This window comes from Anastrepha ludens, chromosome 4, assembly GCF_028408465.1.
Source record: "Anastrepha ludens isolate Willacy chromosome 4, idAnaLude1.1, whole genome shotgun sequence".
NCBI classification, from domain to species: domain Eukaryota; kingdom Metazoa; phylum Arthropoda; class Insecta; order Diptera; family Tephritidae; genus Anastrepha; species Anastrepha ludens.
In genome coordinates, this window is record NC_071500.1 from 40,408,093 (window position 1) to 40,421,787 (window position 13,695).

General features: G+C 36.4%; 1 protein-coding gene across 1 annotated transcript in view; it reads right to left on the minus strand.

The window, feature by feature from the left end:
• LOC128861796 (SCY1-like protein 2) overlaps window positions 1-13,695 on the minus strand; it is a 156,188-nt gene that overhangs the window by 118,994 nt on the left and 23,499 nt on the right. The window contains exon 5 of the mRNA XM_054100173.1: window positions 10,022-10,142. Within this exon, the coding sequence (XP_053956148.1) occupies window positions 10,022-10,142 (121 nt within the window). The remainder of the gene's footprint in view (window positions 1-10,021; window positions 10,143-13,695) is intronic.

The following is a 13,695-nucleotide window of genomic DNA, read 5'->3' on the forward strand; positions in this document are numbered from 1 at the left end:
CCGGTATATTCCAAGTTATACCCATATCCTATGGGTGTATCAGACTTCGTGAATGCGGAAATTCGTGACTTATTAAGAAATGGCATAATCAGGCCATCTCGATCACCATTCAACAATCCAATCTGGGTTGTGGACAAGAAGGGTAAGGATGAACAGGGTAACACCAAAAAGCGTCTGGTTATTGATTTTAGAAAGTTAAATCAGAAAACCATCGACGACAAATATCTTATTCCTAATATTACAGGTATATTGTCAAATCTGGGAAAGGCCAAGTATTTTACAACGCTTGACCTTAAATCAGGTTTTCACCAAATAACACTTGCTGACCAAGATCGAGAAAAGACCGCGTTTTCGGTGGGCCATGGAAAGTACGAGTTCTGTAGGCTCCCTTTTGGATTGAAGAATGTACCCAGCATTTTTCAGAGGGCCATCGACGACGTGCTTCGAGAACAGATAGGGAAGTGTTGTTATGTCTACGTCGACGACGTAATTATTTTTTCCGAAGACGAGGAAAAACACGTTGACCATATTGAGTGGGTTTTAGGAAGACTATGCGAAGCTAATATGAGGATATCCCGGGAAAAATCGCACTTCTTTAAACAAAGTGTGGAGTACTTGGGCTTTGTGGTATCTAAAGATGGTATAAAAACGAGTCCTAGTAAGATCAAAGCAATCCGCGATTACGAGAAGTCCTCAAATTTGTTCAATGTCAGGTCGTTCCTGGGGCTGGCAAGTTATTATAGATGTTTTATCAAGGATTTTGCGTCAATAGCAAAGCCTTTGACGGATATTTTCAAGGGTGAAAACGGTAAAGTGAAGTATACACAATCGAAAAGAGTAAAAATAGACTTAGATGAGGAACAGTTACAAGCTTTCAACAAGTTAAAAGAGGTTTTAGCGTCTGAAGACGTTATACTACCCTACCCTGATTTTAAGAAGCCTTTCGATCTAACGACGGACGCTTCATCAATGGGTATAGGAGCCGTGTTGTCTCACTTGCCATAGTTTGGGCTTTAAAAAGCCTTAGAAATTATCTCTATGGTGTAAAGAATTTGAATATCTTTACGGACCACCAGCCACTGTCATTTGCGGTTTCAGACCGAAACCCAAATGCTAAGATTAAACGATGGAAAGCGTTTATCGACGAGCACAACGCTCAACTCTTTTACAAACCTGGCAAAGAAAACTATGTGGCCGACGCTCTGTCAAGACAGAACATTCATACCTTAGAAGAAGAAAACCAATCAGATTTAGCTACAATACATAGTGAAACATCGCTATCTTATACGATAGAAGCAACTGAGAAGCCACTAAATTGCTTCCGAAACCAAATCGTTTTGGAGGAAGCCGACATGAACCTAAGACGGAATTTTATATATTTCAGCGAGAAAACTCGCCATGTTATCCAATTCACAAATAAGGAACATCTCATGGAAGAGGTTAAATTAACTGTGAACCCAAATGTGGTAAATGCCATACACTGCAATTTGCCAACATTGGCCAGCGTACAACACGAACTTATAAGGTGCTTTCCGGCAACAAAGTTCTGGTACTGTAAAAGCATGGTGGCCGACATTGTAAATAAAGACGAACAGCGGGAGATTGTTGTTATTGAACATAATCGAGCTCATAGAGCTGCTCAAGAGAACGTTAGACAAATTCTCTGTGACTATTATTTCCCAAAAATGACCAAACTGGCAAACGAAGTGGTTGCGAATTGTAAAATCTGCAGTAAAGCAAAATATGATAGGCATCCACGAAAACAGGAACATGGCGTAACACCACCCCTATCCTATGCTGGAGAAATATTGAACGTTGACATATTTTCAACATACAAGAAGTACTTTCTTACTTGTCTCGATAAGTTCTCAAAATTTGCGGTGGTACAGCCAATACCATCTCGAACAATTTTAGACATAAAATACCCTATTTTTCAGTTAATGAATATATTTCCAGGGGCAAAGACTATATATTGTGACAATGAGGCATCGCTTAATTCCGAAACGATAAGGTCTCTGTTAAAAAATCAGTTTAATGTTAATATTGTGAATGCACCTCCGCTTCACAGTACCTCAAATGGTCAGGTCGAGCGTTTCCACAGCACACTTATAGAGATTGCGAGATGCCTGAAATTGGAAACAAAATTTTGATGAAACAATCGAACTTATATTATTGGCCACATTCGAATATAATCGAACTATTCATTCTGTGACCAGAAAGAAACCCACTGACATAATTCACGCCACACCCCAGGATATGCGAAATGAAATAATGGACAAAATAGAGAAAGCCCAACAAACTCTGCTGGAGAGGAATAACCCTTCCAGACAAAATAGAGTGTTTGACGTGGGGGAGCGTGTATTGGTAAAAACCAATAAAAGGTTAGGGAATAAGTTAACACCTCTCTACGTAGAAGAAAAGGTGACTGACTTGGGGACCACAGTCTTAATTAAAAGGAGGGTGGTCCACAAGGACAACATAAAATAATTTTAATTTTTATTAGGGTAACCAAGATAGATTAACTCTCATATTTTTCAGGATTCTTTCGGTGATACTTCTAATTGGGTCAGCAACAGCAAAACTGACTGACTACTCGCACTCTAGTTACATACCGATTCAGGACGGGATTGTAACTCTTTGGCAGAACGTTGACTTTCTTAAACACACAACAAATCTCAGGACATATATGGAAATAGACAAAGAAACTAAGGAACTAACGAAACATTTCCCTGCATCTCCCGTGAGGATGTTGCTGGACTCGGACATCGAACATATAAAAACACTTTTGGAAACATTAAACATTCACCACAGACAGCCACGAAGCATAAACATTTTAGGGACAGCTTTGAAAGTTATAGCAGGAACACCAGACTTCGACGATTTTGAAAATTTAAAATTTCGACAACAAGAGCTAATTAATTCAGAAAATAGGCAAATAGAAATAAACACAGCAGTGCAAGAAAAGATAAATGAGCTAACAGATACAGTGAACCTAATAACAAACAATGTAAAAACTAAGCAGATTGACACAAGTTATTTATACGAAACATTGCTCGCTAGAAATAGAGTTTTAATTTCCGAAATTGAAATCTTGATTTCAGCGATTGCCCTTGCAAGATTTGAGAAATTCAATATGGCGGATACAAAATGGCGGACCTATTTTTTGAAAAATTTTTTGGAAACTTACCAAATTTGACATTAGGGGGTTTTTGGGGTCGCTGATTACGAACCTTGAGTCAGATTTGAGAAATTCAATATGGCGGATACAAAATGGCGGACATATTTTTTGAAAACTTGTTGGATACTCACCAAGTTTGATCTTAGGGAGTTTTTGGTATCCAACAAGTTTTCAAAAAATATGTCCGCCATTTTGTATCCGCCATTTTGAATTTCTCAAATCTGACCCAAAATTCGTAATCAGCGACCCTAAAAACTCCCTAATATCAAACTTGGTGAGTATCCAACAATTTTTCAAAAAATATGTCCGCCATTTTGTATCCGCCATATTGAATTTCTCAAATCTGACCTCAGATTCGTAATCAGCAACCCCAAAAACCTTATAGTATCATGTCCCATCTTTATACATTATGTACTTTGTTGAAAAATGAATTTTTTCCTGAAAATAGACGATTTTTTCAATTTGTTTATCTGTAATTGTTTATAAATTCACGCAAAACAATTTTCTTAATTTCAGTTACATTCTTTGATATATGGATTATCATATAAATAAATTTTCTCGGTCCCATTTTCATAAATATCAAATCTGTAGAGAAAAGTTGAGAAAAAAGAAGGTGGGAACCTGGCTTCCCACCATGCTCGTAAGGGTTAACAAAGCGCGCCAGTCGTTTCTTTCTCTTGCTAACCGGCGCCAGTTGGACACACCAAGTGAAGCCAAGTCCTTCTCCACCTGATCTTTCCAACGCAGAGGAGGCCTTCCTCTTCCTCTGCTACCACCAGCTGGTACCGCATCGAATACTTTCAAAGCCGGAGCGTTTGTATCCATTCGGACGACATGACCCAGCCAACGAAGCCGCTGGATCTTTATTCGCTGCGCTATGTCTATGTCGTCGTAAAGCTCATACAGCTCATCGTTCCATCGCCTGCGATATTCGCCGTTGCCAACGTGCAAAGGTCCAAAAATCTTACGCAGAATCTTTCTCTCGAACACTCCAAGCGTCGCTTCATCGGATGTTGTCATCGTCCACGCTTCTGCGCCATACGTTAGGACGGGCATGATGAGAGTCTTGTAGAGTGTTAGTTTTGTTCGTCGGGAGAGGACTTTACTGCTCAGTTGCCTACTTAGTCCAAAGTAGCACTTGTTGGCAAGAGAGATTCTACGTTGGATTTCAAGGCTGACATTGTTATCGGTGTTAATGCTGGTTCCTAAATAAACGAAGTCTTTTACAACCTCGAAATTATAACTGTCTACAGTGACGTGAGTGCCGATACGCGAGTGCGCCGACAGTTTGTTTGAAGACAGGAGGTACTTCGTTTTGTCCTCGTTCACCACCAAAGACATACAGTTAGTAACATAAATAAGTATACAGGAGCCTGATTTACGGAATTGTTTGACGCTAACGCTTTCCTTAATATGTAATCCAAATAGTTTACACATGGTAATTGTGTACTGGGATAAGCTTTCATATGCGCCTTAATTTAGCTGTAAATTTTAGATACCGTTATCTACGCTTTGCTTTGTCTTTGATGCTAGCCAAATTTATGTCACAAAAGTTAGTATACAGCAAACGATTGTTCAGTTAGCATAGCATTTATTTTTACGTATTGATTAAAAAAGTTAAAGCTATTAAAAAGAAATAATTAAAGTGAGTATAAAAATTTAGGGAAGTACGTTTTGTATTAATTTTTGGGACATTTTTAGTAATGGCACCAAAACGAAAAGAGCTTTCTGATTATTTAAATAAACTGATTATAAAATATCACAAGGAACATAAATCATTGCGAGAAATCGGTCGTTTGATAGATAGGAGTTTTGCTACTAATAAAGAGCGTTGTGGGCGTCTGCCGCTCTTAAGTCCCAGAGAAAAAAGCTTAGTCGTACGGAAAATCGGCACACTCCCCAAAATAAGTGCCTCCAAATTGAAATCTGAAGTTAAAAATGAGACTGGAAAACAATTTAGCATCCAAACTATTCGTCGGGTTTTGCATAGTGCTGGTTATAATGCGCGCAATGTTAGGAAAAAGCCCTTCTTGAGTAGTGTCAATCGGAGTAAGCGAATTTCATTCACAAAAGATCATGAAAAATATGACCAAACGTTTTGGAACCAAGTCATATTTTCTGATGAGTGTAAGTTCAGTATCTGTGGATCTGATGGCCGTGAAAAAGTTTGGAGAAAAGTTAACGCGGAATTGAATCCAAACAATATGACCGGCACTGTGAAGCATGGAGGGGCTCTGTGATGGTTTGGGGATGTTTGGCTGCGAACGGGGTTGGAAACTTGGTATTTATGGAAAATATTATGAACCGATATGGTTATTTAAATATTTTGAAAAACATTTTAAAAGAAAGCGCTACGAAATTGGGCCTTGGAGGAACGTATATCTTCCAGCAGGATAATGACCCCAAGCACACATCCAACATTGAACGAGAGTGGCTGTTACAATATAAAATGTGCGAAAACACAACCACAGTCCCCGGATACCAACCCAATCGAACATTTATAGGAATATTTAAAGAGGCAAATACGTAAACATCCGATTAGAAATAAGGAACAACTGAAAAACTTCCTTCAAGAGGAATGGAATAAAATACCACCAGCTGTAACTGAAAACTTGGTGAAATCAATGCCATCACGACTTAAAGCGATTGTAAAGTCCAATGGTTATCCTACCAAATACTAGGATTTGATTTTAATTTTGTTTTTGATTTCACAAATTAATAATATTATGAACTGCATACTTACTTTTGAGACATGAATTTTTATAAAGTTTGTATAATTTTGTTGCTTTTTAAATTTTGTCATTATTTGGATTAAATATGACTTTTGTATTTCATTCATGTAAATAAAATACAATTTTGTTATAACTTAGGTTGTTTGAAGGAATCGATTGGGGGAAAATTGAAAACGTGTCCGGTGTATACTTACTTCTGTTACTAACTGTACATATGTATATTGCGTTGTCAATTAATTCTTTGCAAAATGCAAACACAACTTGAAGTAAAATTGAAGCTAGCTAACGGTACTTTTATTTTGAACGCAAATAAACGCGTGTTATAATTGTACGTTTCTGGCACACATTTAGTATGGTATGGAAGATTTGATTCAGTTAGTTTATTTTAATTATTATGAGGGGAAGTCGGCTAAAGAGTTGGCGGAAATGTTTTTAATTAAGCTTAGAACTATTTACAATATTATTTAACGCGCAAAAGAAACCAGGCTTAAATTAAAGCGCTCAGGAAGCAGACCACCAAAGCTCTCTAGACGCGATCATTCAAAAATTAAAAAAATTATTGCGGAAAACCAGTAAGTCACGAGACTGTCCAGAAAGTTTTAAGACTGCATAAATATTCTTCGCAAATAGCCAGAAAAAAGCCATTAATGTCTGCAGTTAATATAGAAAAACGGCCTTCACACTAAATATTAAAATCACAGACTAATATTTTCCTAACAAAAGTCATATAATATTTGAAGATGTAAACAATTAATTGACAATGCAGAATTAACTATTTTATGGGCTTTTATGTTTTTTTACTACTGTTTTGAGTTTTATTGCCATATAAATGCGTTAAACATAATTGTTACAAAAATACTGTGTATTCAAAATTTCGAAAATGTAATTTCAGTTGGTAAAATAAAGTTATTAAAATGTATTTAAGAAGTTTTTATCATGTTACAAACAATTAATATATGTATGTATATGTCTTTATCCATCTCGATTTCTGGATGATGTTATACAATCGCTATATGGAAAAAATTTTATTACCCTTTAGTACAAGTGCACGCGGGTATACAAAAAACATTCTCATATACATACATATGTATATGAATTTTAAGCAAATATGTTACATATCTGCATGTGCCAACTATTGTCAACTGTTTATAGAAAAAGCAAACGGATAACCGTTTCCAAAACCTAAAATTGTTATTATATTTATTACGGTAAGCTAAGCTTTAACTCATCAATCAGATGGCTTTCCATGTAGCATGAATTGACTGAAGCCAGAGAAGTGTGATTTTTTGCGCTTTCGATTTTCCCACACAAAGAGAATATATGTCCCGTTTTAGCTAGAGACAGAAATTGATACATGTCATAATAAATCTATATATACCAGGTATATACAGTGGCTCACAGCTTATTTCGTGTGCCCGTTTATCAAAATAAAAAAGTTTAATATTTTTGTATAAACTTTATTTAGAAAAAAAACGTTAACGTATATTACATTCAAAGATAAATTATTTCTTGTTACAAACATACATAAATAAACTTAAATTATTTCTTCTTAAATAATATATTTACAGCAAAATCAAAATTATAAGAAAATCCACGTCACACCTTATTTCGTGTGCTTAACCAAACTAGAAAAAACATGATTTTTTTTTTTAATTTATTATGTTTTTACTAATCTAATATTTTGTAGGGTAGCCTTTTTGTTTTAATACAGCTTTTAACCGGGATTGCATGGAGCTAACAAGTTTTCCAGTGTATTCAGGAGATATTTTCTCCCACTCCACTTGCAATGCTGTTTTTAGATCTTGTTTGTTGCTTATGTTATGTTTTATAATTTTTTGATCCAGAATATTCCATAAATTCTCAATTACATTGAGATCAGGTGATTGTGCTGGCGTTTTTACCACATGAGGGCAATTCCATATAAGCCACCGTTGCACTAATTCCGACTTATGCTTCGGATCATTGTCCTGATAGAGCCTGAACCTGTCCCGAATGCTTAATTTTTCAGCACTTTGTAGTAAATTATTTTTTAATAAATTCAAATAAATAAATAAATCCATAATTTCGTCGATAAAAACCAAGTTTCCAAGTTTGACATGCAGCCACAAACCATTACATGGCTCCCACCGTGTTTTACTGTACCACGCAGATTCTTCGGGTCCAGCTCCGCGTTGGGCTTACGCCAAACGAAAGACTTTCCATCGGAACCAAAGAGGTTGAATTTGCTTTCGTCGGCGAAAATAACGTCATTCCAAAATGTTTGGTCTTTATTAACATGGTTTTCGGCAAACTCCACCCTTAATCTTCTGTTATGCTCATTAACAAACGGTTTGTTTCGAGCTGTACGACCATGGAAATCAGCTTTGCGCAGAATTCTTCTTATTGTTTCAGGATTACATGACTTATCAAGTACTTTTTCAACCTCTTTTGTCAAAGCTGGCGCACTAATTCGTGGGTCTTTTTTAATTTTTCTTAATATCCACCTTTCATCAGCTTCTGTAAAAATTTTGTTTGGAGCTTGGCGGCCTTTGTCAACCACTCTTTTTTCACGAGAAAAGCGTTGAATAATGTACTGTACTGTGGAAGTACTTAAACTTACAATTTCAGCAATTTTTTTCTGCGACTTTCCATTTTTGTAATGCGTAATCACTAATTCGCGCCTTTCAATCGACGTACGACGACCCATCACGGTATTTTTAAATTAAGCTGGACAACCGACTACTTTCAATGTGTAAACTAAATAAGGATATAATCTAATATACTATGCAAAACAAATTTCTATAATTGCTAACCGGTTTACTGGCACCGATAACGGTAAAAGTGAACACACGAAATAAGCTGTGACGTCAATTTGCCTAGTATTCTGTTTTTGTTGTAAATATTCTACTAAAGCAGAAAAAATTTGAATGCATTTATACATGTTTGTAATTAGAAATAGTTTATCTTTGATTGTGCATTTAAATTTTTTTTAAAGTAAATCAAATAAAAATAATTTTACAATTTTTTAGTTTAACATACAGCCACACGAAATAAGCTGTGAGCCACTGTACCTATGAAATGAGACTTTCAGCTATTAGTCCATAGATGTCGCTAGGAGTATTTTTTAAGCCTTCCCAAATTTCTTGGTTTTTTCGTCTGTCATCTGTCAACAATATTCAGTTCATTGTTTGTTACGTTTCATACAACATTTTTGTCGCTCTTAAAAATGTCGAATTTCGTGCCTTCAAACTACGATATGCGGACATCGTTGATTTTCTGTTATCAATTGAAGAAAAACGCTTCTCAAGCTCATCAAATGCTTATAAATAGAAGCTTATGGTGGACATAGTCTAAGTAGAGCACAGTACTTCAGGTGGTTTGAAAAATTCCGAAGTGGTGATTTTAGCGTGGAGAACGAGGACCATGGCCGGTCACCGAAAAAGTTTGAGGACGCCGAATTGCAAGCATTGTTGGATGAAGATGATGGTCAAACGCAAGAAATGATGGCAGAACAGTTGGGAGTGACCCAAAAAACCTTTTCCAAACGTTTGGAAGACATGGGCATGATTTTAAAGGTCGGAAGATGGGTGCCGCACGAACCGACAATGTGACAATGCACCGCCACATCGAACAAGAGCGACCCGGGAATTGGTGGAGACGTACGATTGGGAACCGCTGGTGCATGCGGCTTACTCGCCAGACTTGGAGCCTTCCGATTATCATTTGTTTGCATCGATGGGCCACGCACTTTCTGAGCAGCGCCTCAATTCTTACGAAGAAGCCAAAAAATGGCTCGATGATTGGTTTGCCGCCAAAGACGGCTAATTTTTTTGGCGCGGCATCCACAAATTGCCTGAGAGATGGGAAAAATGTGTCCTAGCGATGGCTATTATTTTGAAGATTAAATTTGTAACAATGTTTTGTTAATAAACCTTTGAAAATGAAAAAGTCTCATTTCATAGGTATACACCTGGTATATACATACATATATATATACATATATATGTATATTAAAATATTACCAGGTACAAGTTAGAATAAAATTATTATCAAATTATATTTTTTAAACTGTGCTGATAAGCGAGAGTATATAAAAACAATAAAATAATACATTTTAAATAAAAGCGCTCACCAATAAATTCTAAGCCAGCCAGCTTCCAAGTGCCTCGTTTGGTAACTAATATTGATGATGGGCACACATTCCGATGAATAACATGGCCCGAATAGTGTAAATAGGATAAAGCTTCCACTAGCTGCGTGTATGAGAAAATTAAAAAATTACAGAAAATTATATGAATATGTACTTGTATTATACATGGATATGTAAATAAGTATAAGTGTATACAAATATACAAAAACTTTTAACCTTTGTGATTATGTTACGTAGAAAATGTAATACGACTATATGTATCTTTGCTTGGAAATGCATTTGGAATGTTGGTTTGCTACAGAGATATGGTTGCAGCTAAATATTTAGTTCTTTAACTACATGTAACAAGAAATTAGTTGAGCTATACAGGGTGGTTTTTTTGAAGTTTAGCTGTCGACTTGGCAACACGTAGAAAATAAATAAGGTCGAGCGACTGGTTTCTACGCTAATAAGAAGCACGATGAAAAAACGCTGAATTTGTTACTGAATATGCCTCCGACGAATCTTTATACAAGTAAGGATTGATTGCAATAAAAAGAATTGGCCTATCGTTAGAAAAGCCATAGCGCAGTCCTAACCGAATTCATCGACCCATCTATAGAAAACGATTAGTACCTGTCAGCACTCCGTACAAAGCCCAAGTTCACGATCCAATCGCCAACTTACGTTGATATATATTCGGTGAATCTAGATATATTTTTGCTTTTGCGCTTGCCTGATTACTGTAGCGCCTTTCATCTCAAACGCCAAATCATTGCTTTAGTAAGGTTTTTAATCCATACAAAGAAATCTACATTTTAATAAACAATCAAATATCTATACAATCCGTTGAAAAAATGTAGCTAATTTCAAAGGTGGATGTGAAATAAAAGTATGGCTGAGATATTTCGTGAACAGGCAAAGTTTTTAAAACGGTAGTTTATTATTATTGTCGGGCCACAGTGCACTGCTTCAAATGTTGTTGCCAGCATTATACTGTGCACAGTTTCGTTAATGGGGCTAAATTCGCGTTATTCTATGGGGCTAAATGCGCGTTATTCTATGCGGCCGCCGTAGCCGAAAGATTTGGTGTGTGACTACCATGCGGAAGTGTGTGGGTTCGAATCTCTCTTCATTAGGTCTTTTCCACACATATGATTGCCCATATAACCTAAATATGTTAAACTTGCTTTCATCTTCAAATAAAACGTAATTCCAGCACTCGAAATTCTTAACCCCATGACGCTTTGCAAATTTTATTCACTTGAGTCGGTTAATCTCGTTGATGAACGGTTTTTTTGTGCTACTCTTCCATTATAATTATTCTTTTGCAACACTATACGTATATGTATACGTATACGGGGGTTGCAGTTAATATTATGCTGAAAACAATGAACGACGTACGCAGTCCCTTACCGAGCACAAAACTGAGCACAACTCATCCCGTAGAGAACAGTTGTTTTTAGTTGGTTACATACATACAAACTATATTTACAAAATACATCGGTGACAAAATGGATAAAGAAGACATCGAAATTTGCGACTTATTTCTTAATTTATTTCAACTATATATTTTATATAAAAAAAGCAAGGACCAAAAAAAGTGCAGAAGGTATAAAGTTCGGCCATTAAATAGGAATTGGGGCACAAGTGGTTATCAAATCCAAGTGTTCCGCCGAATGGAAACATTGGAGCCTGATGAAATGTTTTCACACACAAGGATGTCCCCGCCTGTGTATGAGCTGCTTTTAAAATTAGTGAGCAGTTCCTTGAGGAAGCCAAAACAGCGGATTGGTCCTAAGGAAAGACTATCTTTAGTTTTGCTGTATGCATATTGAGAAAGCGAGGCATTAAGTCGATTAATATTTATTTCGTATTGATTGTTTAAATATTTGTCACAAGGTGTATTTGTGCGGAGCATTGCATGGAGTTATAAGTTAGGTGCAACGACTGTGCGCGAAATAATACAGGAAACTTGTGAAGTTATCTGGCGGCTACTTTCTTCAGTTTACGTTAGCGGTCCTACAGAATTCCAGTACAAGGATATTGCAAAGGATTTTTTTGATATGTGGAACATTCCAAATTGTTCGCCAAGTCAAGTTCGATGTACTACAACTACAAAAAATTCTTTAGCATCGTTCTGATGGCCGTTTGTGATGCCAAGTATACTTCCACTGCAGTAAGCATCGGGAGTTGTGGTAGTCAGAGTGACGAAAGTAATAAAATTTAAATGTACAGTAGAAGCCCGATAAGTGCAATACCGATAACTGCAATTTCGCGGAAAGTACAATTCGATTTTGAGTCCATAGAAAACTCGAAAGGAGCAATAAAAAATTGCAATTTTCGGGCGCAAAAGAATTCTTGTTCGAAGAAATTTTTTACTTAATACGGCAATGTATTTGCGTTCATCACGCGCGAAGACACAGCTTTATAGTTATGCACAGTTATGGTTCTCGGAGTTATTGCGACCAAAAACACTGTTCTCACGCTTTGTGATTTTTGATTTTTTCAAATGACTGTAAAATTGTAGCGCTGATATCATAAAATATGGCATCGAATCGTTTGTGACATTCAACACGCGTTAGTTTCAAGCTGGTTCTTGAGAGTAAAACAATCGTTCGGAGTTTGAATCATTTTTTTTTTTGCTTTCATCAAATAAAATCATGGGAAAAGTGAAAAAGAATCTACATTTTCTTACATTGAAAGAAAGAGATGAGATTCTCCAAAAAATTGAAAAAGGCGTTAAACAACGAGATCTTGCATTCGAATACAAAGTTGATTGCGCAACGATTTGCCGAATAAAAAAACAATCCCGTTCATTAAAAGAAAATGCATACAATTCATTTTCACTTGGAAATAAACGGAAAACTTTGCGGTTTGGCAATCATCCAGAGCTCGAGAAGCGTTTGTACCAGTTTTTCATGAATCAGCGGCGACGAAATGCTCCTGTTTCTAGCTTGATTTTGAAAAGCAAAGCATTAAAAATATTTGATGAAATAAAAAAGGATGGAGAACAATTCAATGCAAGTGCTGGATGGTTTTCGCGATTCAAGAAACGCTTCGGACTTCGCTATTTGACTGTGACTGGTGAATCATTATCTTGTGATTGAGCCATTTAAGGAAAAATTGACGGCGAAAATCGCTGAAAAAGGATATGTAACATCACAAATATATAATGCTGATGAAGCGGGCCTCTTTTGGAAACTTTTGCCACATAAAACCTACGTTTCGAAAGATGAAAAGAGTGCTCCAGGCAACAAAGTTTCAAAAGATCGAATCAGTGTTCTTTTGTGTGCAAATGGTGATGGCAGCCACAAAATAAAACCATTAACGATCGGCAAATCTATGAATCCGCGTTGTTTTAAAAATTTTCGTCTACCGGTGAATTATGCTAGCAACAAGACTGCTTGGATGACACGGGATATTTTCAAAAAGTGGTTCTTTGATAATTTTGTCGAAGAAGTGAAAAAATTCGCCAAAGAAAATGATGTTCCACCCAAAGCATTACTCTTGCTGGATCAAGCCCCATCTCATTCGCCCGAAGAAGAATTAGTTTGTGGTGAGATCGAAGTGATGTATTTTCCGGCCAATTGCACAGCGATTTTACAGCCAATGGATCAAGGTGTTATTAACTTGACAAAAATTCAATACAAAACATTGCTAATGGAAACCATTTT